At 37.6% G+C, this 11,848-nt stretch overlaps 2 protein-coding genes across 3 annotated transcripts in view; one reads left to right on the forward strand and one right to left on the reverse strand.

Annotated features, from left to right (window-relative positions):
• LOC113112354 (signal-induced proliferation-associated 1-like protein 2) overlaps positions 1–7,061 on the reverse strand; it is a 107,595-nt gene extending 100,534 nt beyond the window's left edge. For both annotated transcript variants that reach the window (XM_026277824.1, XM_026277822.1), the window contains exon 1: positions 6,908–7,061. The gene's annotated coding sequence lies outside the window, so the exon portion shown is untranslated. The remainder of the gene's footprint in view (positions 1–6,907) is intronic.
• Positions 7,062–7,753: 692 nt separating this feature from the next.
• On the forward strand, positions 7,754–11,470 carry map10 (microtubule associated protein 10). The gene is made up of 2 exons (XM_026277826.1): positions 7,754–8,771; positions 9,738–11,470. Exons 1-2 carry the CDS (start codon positions 7,898–7,900, stop codon positions 11,135–11,137), a joined length of 2,274 nt encoding a protein of 757 aa, XP_026133611.1. The 5' UTR covers positions 7,754–7,897; the 3' UTR covers positions 11,138–11,470.
• The last annotated feature ends 378 nt before the right edge of the window (positions 11,471–11,848 follow it).

Consider the following 11,848-nt stretch of genomic DNA (forward strand, 5'->3'; position numbering starts at 1 on the left):
TGAGCATTTACAGTATCATCATCATGTTTTGTGGGATGTGGTGATATGGACTGAACAAGAACTGTTACCCGCACAAGGGTCAAATGCTACAGACTCATCTTTCCCCTCCACGAGCAGCACTCTGGGATAAACTGTGCAGGATTAAATGCATGCAAGTCATATGTCGGCCTTAGCCTACATTTCACTGAACCACGTGTGCAGCTCATAGTTCAGATGATAAGTGGGTCATAACTTCTCAGAGCTCTCTCTGTCACATACATCACGACCCCTGGGCAGACGGGTCAGCAGTCCTGACCCACATGGTGCTAGCTCTGCTTCACCAGTTCTCCATTCAGACCTTCACTCTCACTTTGGTCTCAATGTTCTACACAGAATGCTGCAGTCTGCACAAATCACATAACAATATGAGATATGGTGCTCTTATAAAGATGTTTTCAGTCAGAAATTGGGTTTATATTAAAAATATATAATCATAAGTTAATTTCCATTTATTGGTTTCTATTTGGTATCTGTGAATTTAATACTATACAAAAATTCGGAATTCTTTTATTTTTTATTTCTTTGTTTCTTAACTTAATGCATGCAACATGAATGTTTAGTTTAGTGCTGTTATTGTTAGCTAAAAGCAAAACTACTAAACATATTTTTGTTAATTGAAATGGAACGGAAATATGTAAATATTAGACGATAAATTACAAAACAAAATTAAAAAATTATAAATAGAATGAAAATAAAACCGGTTTAAGCTGAGATTTTAAAGCTAAATAAAAATAAATGAAAGTTAAATAAAATAATTAAAAAATTATAAAAAACAAAATGAATTAAAAACTAAAATTAAAATATACAAGTAAAAGCTAATTGGATATATTAATAAATGCTATATGAATAAAACATTTAATGCTATATGAATAAAAAGCTAATTGGATATATTAATAAATGCTATATGAAAAAAAATACCTTGATTTTTCTTAATTACCTGAAAAATCATATAAATACCTTAAATCACACACTTTAATCAAGGAAAGGTTTTATACAACTTAATGTTTTGACCTTTAGCACAATTTCTCTCTGCATGTAAATATGATTACCGTGGTCATGTCAGTTTATGTTTTGACATCAAAACCAGAGAAAAACCACATGCTTTTATTTATAAGTCTGGCATCAGTGCAGAAACAGCTTTACATTGAAAATAATAATATTCTAAATAAATCATATAGTGCCAAATAAATCATATAGTGCCAAACCTAAATTCTCTTAAATGCACATCAGTTAAATTGTACATTCTGTCCATGTTTTGTTCAAAACCCATTAACAACATGTTCTTCCTAGTCTTGACTGGTTTGGTATTGGAGAACAATCCAGGAGAATTGCGTCCATTAACACAAAGCACACTCTGGAGGAAATGTGTTGGTAATGGGCTCCCACCATCAGAAAGCATCAATCCATCAACCAACGGCTGTTCACATGAGGCTTATAGAGGGTGCTTGGATTACAGCAGTTAAATCGACCACAATGCACATCCCTGATGCATGCAGGCACATAAACATACATGAGGAAAAGAAACAGGCTATATGACACAAATCCCACTGAGCCTACAAAAAGTGATTGAAAAAAGCAGTACATGAAAAATGAGCTGCTCCTTCCACTTCGGTCCCTGATGCATGAATACTGCAAGACGTCACTTGTGTGGCTGAGAAACGCCAGCATCTCTGACAACAATCCATTTGTGATGTGATTGTTCAGCGTTGAAATACTTCCTTTTGTAATGAAACACTGACTGTGATGTTTGGCTCGGTTTGTCTGAGTGGCCTGACATCTCAATTTATGACACCAATGAAATGAGTTCAGTATGTTGAACAATGAAAGGGGGAAAACATTGTTTGTGCAATTTAATTGGGTGCTTATAGTGCACAAATTATCCACTTCAGCTTCATTTACTGCCAAACTCTCTTATAGACGTTTCAGTAAAGCCATGATGGCACAGACAGAAAGAGATGAGTGACAGACCAAGGAGATAACCAACTTATATTTCATCTGCAAAACATAGCATGCGTACAATGGGCCTGTGACATGAATATGCATGGCTGCAAAACACACACACACACACACACACACAATCACCTCTGGTTATGCTTAAAAAACCTCTTCGCAGCATGCAGATCCACTGACTTTTTGTTGCATATTTCATTTTAAAGGGATGTTTTAAGTAACTTAGAAAACTCTTACACTGCATTGATAATGCAGTTAAAAATACAGTGGAATTTTGAAGAAAAGCATTCTGATAAACCATTAGCACTATACTGTTTAAAAGTTTAGTTTCTGTACGATTGCCACTTTTGCTCACCTAGGCTGTGTTAATTTGATAAAAAATACAGTAACAACAGTACCAATTGTGAAAAAAAAATTAACATTTTAAATAAATGTTTTCTGTTGTAATATATTGTAAAATGTAATTTATTAATGGGATGCAAAGCAAATTTTTTCTGCATCATTTTTTCAGTCGTCAGTGTCACATGATCCTTCAGAAATCATTCTAAGATACGGATTTACTGCATTTCTTATTATGAATACTGAAAACAGTTATGTTGCTTAATGAACACAGAAAATTGATACATTTTCTTTCAAGATTGTTTGATGAATAGAAAGTTCAAAAGAACAGCATTTGTTTGAAATTTGACATCTGTTTAAAATGTCATTACTGTCACTTCTGATCAATGCAATGCATCCTTGATGCATAAAAGTGTTCATTTCTCAATCTTAATCATTTGTACCAGCACTCAAATATGCATTGTGGAACTGAATCCATACACAACAACAGACAAAAGAGTAAAACAACGTCAACGACAAAGCCAAAATTAGCAGCAGCAGATATTCCCTGGGCCAGTAAATCATGCGTGCAACACAAGAACATCTGTAAGAAACTCAACCAGGGCGTCTCCTTCACCCAGCTGAAGCATGAGATGCTGTCGGGGTGGACACGTGCACACTGACGACTGAATGACGGAGATACACCTGCTCAGATTTCATATGTATATTCATGTCCTCACAGCTGAGAACAACGTCAAGCGCTTGAGCCAAAGATCATGATACAGAATACAGCCACAGGCATCCTATCATACAAGTCATGAGTCAAACACGTCAAACACAAAAAAGTATTAGCTGTATGCAAAATGGGCAAATTTCAACAATTTGCACATGTGGTCACATTGAGACCCTCACATCTCTGGAACCAAAGCATAAAGGGCCGTAATAATTAATGTACCAAAAGAAAAGTTTGTTGAGAACCACAACCTAAAAGGATATTAAGAAATATCGAAGACTTCTTGAGTTGCAGTCATGTAAACTTTGGAAAAATAATAATTATGGCATTCGGGCAGGAATGTTCTGTGCAATTGTTCTGATTGAGTGAAACATGATATATTTCTAGTTTCAACATTATTTGTTCTTCACATACTCCTCTTTAAAATTCTAAAGTAATCGCTGTATGCAAAGTGACCAACATTTGGTTTTCTAACGCTGAAAATGTGTACAATTTCACAATTTGCTCACATGGGCCACATTGAGAATTTTTTATTTTTTTTGACTTTCTTCAGAAAAAAATAAAATAAAATCTTTAATATGGGAAGTTTCTGAAACTTGGTTGAATTGACACAGAATGACCCAACAGCATGTTTGAGAGCCTACTAAAAGATTCCCAAAAAATCGTTGTCATGATACTCGCATTTCTGCCAAAAGACAACAGTTCCCCAAATACGGTCTGACCACACAAACAGGCCCAGCAGCTGGCAGAGATCTGCTCTGATAATGCCAATCACAACTGCTGGTCATTCACAAATACGAGAGAATCAACCAGACGGCTGACTGACTACAAATGTGCATGGCTGAAGATCCATGATAGGCAATAAAAGTCAAATCAAATAAAACATTTTCTCAAATGCATCCAAACCAAAAGTTTCTGTGAGTTTCTTGTCTGTAGATATGATTCGAATCTGTCGATTTTATCATCTTCCAAGCAACATAAATCTATCATATCTCAACAACAAGACACATGATTTGATTGTTTGGGGAGCCCAAACATCTTGAATGCATCACATACTGAAGTTTCCTTCTCAAATCACTACAAGCATTAGTAATAGTGACTATTGCCTTATGAAAGGTCATTAGTGGTTGAATGAGTTGCCAGTAAACATGAAGAGCAGATGGCCTTTACTAATCCATCTTCTCTCTTCTGGTTAAACATGAAATATCCTTGTAATATGAGGGCAATAAGAGCGATAAACAGTTGTCTTGGCATCCTTCTATTCCTGTCTGATGGATTAGATGCAAAGCTGAGATTCATATGTCTGTTGTCTCACAACCCTGTCATATTCAATCAGACTGGGACAACAGTAGAATGAAACATTTCCATTTCCGACACACCAAAACAATGCATATAACCGGTCATAATACATACTAGATGTCATTAACTTGGTTCACATTAAACCAAACGTTCCTGGTGGACGTGAGGGTGGCGAGCAGCGGTCCACCTGTCCTGACAGATGCTATTTTCAAGAGAGGACTCCAAACTGAGCTTTAATTTCCTGTCATTATGTAAAGAACGCATTCAGGAGAGCAACGCAAGGTAAACATCCGTCTGCAGCCACTGTGTCATCTAAACCCAGCCATGGGAAGAAAAACTTCTCGTTTCTCTCAGGCGAATGTAAGGAAGCAACACGGAAACTTAAACATGCCAATCACAATGAAAATGCACAATTTCCTTAATTAAGTTAAGTCGAGGCATCTTTATATATAGTGCTTTACACAATACTGATTGTTTCAAAGCAGCTTCACACACAGCAATAAACAGGAACACAAAACAATCATGCTGAATTCATTTTAAAGCGCTTACAATTTCAAAGCAGCTAAACAGAAAGCAATATAGAGTCATTATTCAGATTCATTGCTGATTAAATGACAATGTTGCAAAGTTCATCAATTATTGTCTACAACAACTCCATCATGACTTAGTTTAACAGTCTGTTATACGAATATTTAAAACGCACACTGACTAATGTCACAGTCTTTCACCTCATCAGTGTTTTGAGAAACAAATCTCACTTTTATCTTACAGTAGATGTGGCACCTGTTCAGTTTGCTTGGCTTCTAAAACAACACAGATCAAGATGCTCTGTAGAGTTTGATTGGTAGGTACAACCTTTGATGTCAACAAAAGCAGATCTGGGATTTAATAAGTTTATTTATACATGCATGCATGCCAAGCTGGTTAGCTGCTGTTAGTTATGAGCATTTAATGTCGCATTAAATCAAAATGCATCCTGTCTATTTTCTAAATACATGTTGATCTTAATGAGCACGATTCTTCCATGCATAGGCAAATATTTAATATGCAATGCCCACATCTCAAAATTCTGTCAATAACTGTTGGATTTTACCAAATCCCAATCCTACATTTTTTTTTCAATAATCCATTTCACTCAGTCTACATCACTATTTCCATTTCATCATAACTTCAACAATGCATTTTCCCCACCATCTGCAACCAAATCACTTTTTATTAGACTAAAAGTTTGCATATAGTTGACTCAGTTTTTATAGCACACTTAGCCTTAAAGAACAATGCATTTCCTAGTCTACATAGTATAAAGGCTTTCCAGTTGGATTCATCCTCAGAGACAGGCATGCAGTTTTGTTCACCAAAGACCTGAACATCAGAAGGATTTTCTCCTGTCTGTGTCCCTCACGTGACACGGCCATGAAGAAAATGCCTTTATTAACCTTGACACAAGGACGTGGCTGTGCAACTTGTCTAATCAAACATGCAATTACCAGACCATAATCGGATACGTGCGGGCTGTTCAGAAGACGGAGAAAACACTCATACTGAAGTCCTCTGAGTGACACAGCATAAAGAAGCTTGCATTAATATCCACATCAATACTAAAGCACTTCTGATGATTTCTTTGTTTAGAGCAGGATGAAAAAAAAATCACTCATTATTAACTGTAAAGAAGAACAGGCTGTTCATTCCCATACAGAAAAAAAACCATGGCATCAGATATTGTATTTTGATATATACTATGGCACTGAATGCATGCCATAATCAGATACCATGGTATTTACAAAGTGGGTCAAAGAATATCATGAAATTATCATGCATGTCCAAAAACAAACATGTTGGTGTTATCTGAACAGAATGGACCAGAAACGTGATAGACCACAGCCTACGGTACTTAAAACATACTTAAATATCGTCCCAAATACAGTATCATCACATAACAAGTAGTATACAATCTGATATTTGTTACTTTGCCACCAAACAGCAAACAGTAAACATTCACACTTGCCATAGGAACTGCATATTACTGTAAGATGAACCTGTGTTTAGTTTCAGATCACCAAACTCTTAACACTGCCTTGTTGATTAGACTAATGTGTTGGGGAAATGTGGTATGGGTGATCACTACAATAGAAAATTTGACAATAGCAGTAGATTGTTGATTCATAAGAACATTGAAGAGCCCTCTAGTGGATATCTGACAGCCTGTGTTTAAAATCAACTTTATCTCGACTGCCTTTGTGTTATTTAGAGCACATTCTCTAAGCTACATTTGAACCTGATGACTCCAGATATAAAGGAAAAGCCTGTAATAAATACAATAAAGATGCAAAATGACAAAGTGCATGTGTCTGATGCATGCATATGAGTCTGTGCTTGTGTGATATTTCCACCTGAGGTCTCAGTATTGTTTCAAGGACACAATCCAAGGGTTTATATTACCAAATCTAAAACATCTTTACTAAACTGAATGAAACTACAGGTTTTCTACAGACGCTATTGTTACAAAAGCCGCAACACAGTTACAACTCTGTCTGGTAATAGGCTACTAATCAAAAAAGTTAACCTTACCTTCAGCATTCAGAGTAAAAGAAACTCCCATAATGTGCAGATGAACGTCAGCCTCATTCCTTTAAAATACAGAGGCACTGAATTATTATTATATTCCATAGAGAGACACTGATGCTCTTCGAGCAGCTGGTACCTTCACTCTCCACTCACTCAATCCAAATACTGGCGTCTGGTCGGATCACATGAAGCCGGTCTTTGGCTCCGCCCACCGCGGCAGGTGATTGGTCGAGCTGTTGCTAAACTCCGCCCACGCATGAATGTATATATATACACAGCGGTTAATAGATTTGTCATTGAAGGTGTTTCTGAAAACTTCACAATTTTCACATCAGGCCATTTTGAATAAGATTTTTTGGTCTTTGTGTAGCCTATTAAAGGATGAAATATTATTGGATATAAGATATAAAACAACAACTATGATCTGAACCTGGAGTAATAGTGGCCCCAACTGGAAGACTGAGGGAAATAATTTTTAGTCTTTAATACAAATTAGGATTCTGGAATGAACCAAACTGAGTGTTTAATGCTTTTATTGAACATTTAAAAATATTTAGTGAATTAAATTATTGACTGTTTTTGTGGAAATGTGTAAACATTATGTTTACTAAATAAAATAAAAAATATTATATAAAATAATGATCTTATATAAAAATAAATAATTAAAATAAATGATGATGCATTTAATAAAAAATTGCTACATATATATAGCATTTTACTTCCAAACAAAGCACTACAATACGGCTTCAAATCATTTTTTGAAAGGGGAAAAACAACTAATAAACTTCATTTCCCAGAAACCCACGGTGTCCGTGACGTATAAACCCCGAGTCGGTTTTGTTGCTAGGCGATGCGACGCTCTCACGCACACTCGGCTTCCGCGTTCTGTTTATTTCCGTTACGTTTAATATACAGTATAAACAATCTCTCCTCTGAAAATAATTATTTATGTATGAAATCGTTTTGTGTTAGGCTACTCTCACGCCAAGAAACATGTCATCGAAGCAAGAATCTCTCTTCTCATTGGAACTATTGATCGATTTCGTTCGCTTTGACGGATCACGTGTCAATGTTTTGGATCCTGCGGTGGCTGTTCGCTTCTTAGATTTCCCAACACTGCTGATATACCAATCAAAACAAGAGCATCTTCCATCTAAATCAGGACATTTAGATCTGTGCCTATCACCTGAAGCTGCATCTCAACCAAACGATAGAGAACATCTCAAGTATTCCTTCCATAAAGGCAAATCGTGTCTTTTTAAAATCAGTTTGCACTCTTTAGACGCTCATCTCACGAACACTCCTCTCTACACAATGGTGTTGGATGTAAAAGATGAGATTCCCAGACTTATAGGAAGCTCGTTGATATCCCTGGCCAAAGTGATGGAGAAAATCAAACTGGATGTTGAAAAACACGGTATTGGCCACCCATCCGCTTATGGAGAGAGATTGACCACACCGATATGCAATCTAATGGGCAAAAGCATTGGTGTTATCTCTCTGGCGTATAAGATTGTAAGTCTAGGAGCTCATTTGATTCCTCACATCCCAGAAAACAGAGTCTATGTAGTCGGAGGGGCCCTTGGAAAAGGAGAAAAACACTTAAAAGACAATGGAAACGAAGAGATGCCACCCAAAGTATCTGAGAAGCATCCTGGGAGTGTGCTTTTACAACACGTGAACCTTAACGGACAGTCTAGCGATATAATGATCTCCGAAGCAAAGCAACCAGGGGTTCCAGCTTTTACTCAGACTGAACCGGCACAACAGAGGGTCTCGTGGTCTGAAGATGCACAGGAATACACCACATTCTGCCCTCCACCTCTGTTTTACTCCTCCAGCATGAAGAACCAACCACGGAGGAAAAGTTGGTTGAAAAACCCTTCGCACACCATCTACTTCATGCATCTGTCGTCTGATTGATAGTTTAGACTGTATTAGGAAGTTAAGGGTCTTTTAATTGTGCACATGTAAACCTTTCACGTCTTTTTACTGTGAAACCTTATTTTGATGTATTTTTTATAACTTGTACATCATTAGTAATGTTTTAAGACGAACACTTATACTGGACTGAAGCAAATTAGATTTACTTGATTATCATTATTTTTATCATTATTTATCACTTTAGAATAACGCCCCACTAGTTAATGTTAGTTAATTCATTAATTAACATGAACAAACAACGAACAATACATTTATTACAGTATTTATTAATATTTGTTATTGTTAGTTAATGAAAATACAGTTATTCGTCGTTAGTTCATGCTAATTCACAGTGCATTAGCTAATGTTAACAAGCACAACTTTCGATTTAAATAATGCATTAGTAAATGTGGAAATGAACATCCACTAAGATTAATAAATGCTGTAGAAGGATTGTTCTTGCTTAGATCATGTTAACTAAGTAGTTAACTAACATTAACTAATGGACCGTTATTCAAAAGTGTTACCCAGATGTGTTTATTTGTTCATCTCTCACTCCAATGTTTTGCACCCACACTAAGCATTTAAATATAATCTCACTCATATCATTGAGAGATATAAAGTGACTACTGATATTTATATCATTGTATGTCATGTTAAGTAGTAAGTTCTCATCGGTTTATATTGAAAGCATCAGAATTTCATCTTTTTAGTCATAAATATCAGCACCAAATTTCATATTTATTCATTTTTGGGGGCCTCTGAAGAACATCGAGCTGTTTTTTTTTTCTCTCCATATTCTCACTATATACAGTATATATGAGCCGGATGATGCATCAATTATGATACTCAACAAAAAACACATGCAAACTGTTCCATTTCAAAACATAACTTCTGTTTCCTATTTCAGGCTTCACAGGGTTATTTGAAGCAATGGAGAGCCTTGATATAGAGGATCCAGAAGATGGAAATAATGAAGTCGAATCATCTGATATGTGTGATTTTTCTGAGATGATGGCTGTAAAGGCAGACGGATCGAGCAAGTTAACCTCAACTCCGAAGTCAAAGCTGCATAAAGAGATGGACTCAGCTTCATTTGGGGATGTTATCAGACAGCTACCCCTGCTGAACGCTTTACTAGTTGAACTCTCACAGCTGAACGTCCAGACGGCACAGCAACAGCAGGCTTTATCAGTTCATCCTAACCTTGCGTGGCTGTACACATCAGCACAGGAACCATCAGGAGCTGCGAATCAGAAAACAAACCCTAAACAGAGACTTGATCAATGCAAGGTGAAAGCAGTAAAGAGAAGCAAAGAAAAAGTGCAACCTAAGAAGACGCTTAAATACGGCTTGACAAACACTTTTCGTCTCCGACTCAAACTGGTCAAACGAGGTACCAAAATGCACGAATGCATCGAATACCAGGATGCAAAACAGAACCAGCCATCATCATCCTCTGACCATAAACGTGTTCCTAAGACAGCTAGAAGAGGTGTTTGTTCGGATGAAACTGTGAAAACATTAATAAGCAGTTTTGATATGCACCCGACGCCAACTGAAACTCCAGTAAAATCACAGACAAGATCAAGTATCGGAAAACACATCACAAATGCACCAAATGAGGAGCGTCATGAGAAAGACAAAAAAGTTAATATCCCAAGTCAGGATTCAGAGCGCATTGACCAGCATTCATCTTCATCTATTCAAGGTTCAAACTTTAGCTTCCAGAGAGGAGATAGCAGAGCAAGGACGAGCTTGAGTAACGGCTCCTACGGACAAGAAGAGTATCAGGATGACTTCACGAGCCTAAACACAACTGAGGGATACTCACCCAGTCCAGAACCAAGCAGACGTACAAGACACAGCGGTTCGAGCTCTTCAAGCGCCTCTCATCCAAACAAAGGTCTGCCTGTTCCTGCCAAAGCGGAGAACTCTCCCCAACGTGCTCTCAAAAGCACACACATCATCCGACCGCGTCTTCAGACCTCCGCTCTGAGTCTGTCTTCAGATGAGGATGAGTCCAGACGTCACAGGCCTGGATCGCAGAGCAGTGGACAGAAGACTCCATCTGTGCGCAGGACATTTGGAAAATCGGAGAGCTTTGACAGTGACACTGGTGATAAGGGCATGACATTTAGCCGGGTGTCAGAGGACTCCGATTCAGCTGCTAATAACTCGGTGCTAAAATCCACTTCATCTTCAGAGAGTGATGAGAAACGGGATGAACTGGGCTCTCTGGGACTGGACAAGAAATACCGTCACATTTCCCAACTGGTGATCAACAAACTACCAGGCTACACGCTGTGATTAGACCATGTGTTAATCTAATAGTGCAAATGAGTTAACGCCAGAAACTAGTGAACATCTGATTTATTAGTCCATATGAATAACATGTCTGTGGTCATTCTGTTTGAACAAATGCAGCTTTTGATATGTATTTAAGAAATGGTATTGTTGGTTCATATTTCATAATTTGTGAAAAGGCAAATAAACTATAATTTGTCACCGCAATAAACACACAGTTGTTAGAGCATTGAATCCATCGATAAAATACTAATTAGAGAACTAAGCCAATAGTAGCGCTGGCGGTGTCATTTGATTTGGATGGGAACTTCGGATTGTGAATCATTTGAGTCATCTTGGAAGTTCAGAACGTGATTCATTTGAGTCATATTGGGAGCTCGGAATGGGATCGCGAATCATTTGAGTCAGTTTGGGGATCGCGAATCATTTGAATCAGTTCGGGAGTTCGTAGCGGGATCGCGAATCATTTGAGTCAGTCTGGGAGTTCAAAGCGGGTTCGCGAATCATTTGAGTCAGTTTGGGGATCGCGAATCATTTGAGTCAATTCGGGAGTTCGTAGCGGGATCGCGAATCATTTGAGAGTCAGTTGGGGATCGCAAATCATTTGAATCAGTTCGGGAGTTCGGAGCGGGATCGCGAATCATTTCTGTCAGTTTGGGGATCGCGAATCATTTGAGTCAGTTTTGGAGTTCGGAGCGGGATCGCGAATCATTT

The sequence above is a fragment of the Carassius auratus genome, chromosome 13, assembly GCF_003368295.1.
Source record: "Carassius auratus strain Wakin chromosome 13, ASM336829v1, whole genome shotgun sequence".
Taxonomy (NCBI): domain Eukaryota; kingdom Metazoa; phylum Chordata; class Actinopteri; order Cypriniformes; family Cyprinidae; genus Carassius; species Carassius auratus.

Excerpts from the sequence above, each read along its gene's own strand:
- map10 (XM_026277826.1), top strand. The coding sequence starts at position 7,898 with ATGTCATCGAAGCAAGAATCTCTCTTCTCATTGGAACTATTGATCGAT. Across the intron at positions 8,772-9,737 it reads GAACCAACCACGGAGGAAAA|GCTTCACAGGGTTATTTGAA; the intron begins GTTGGTTGAAAA and ends TTCCTATTTCAG.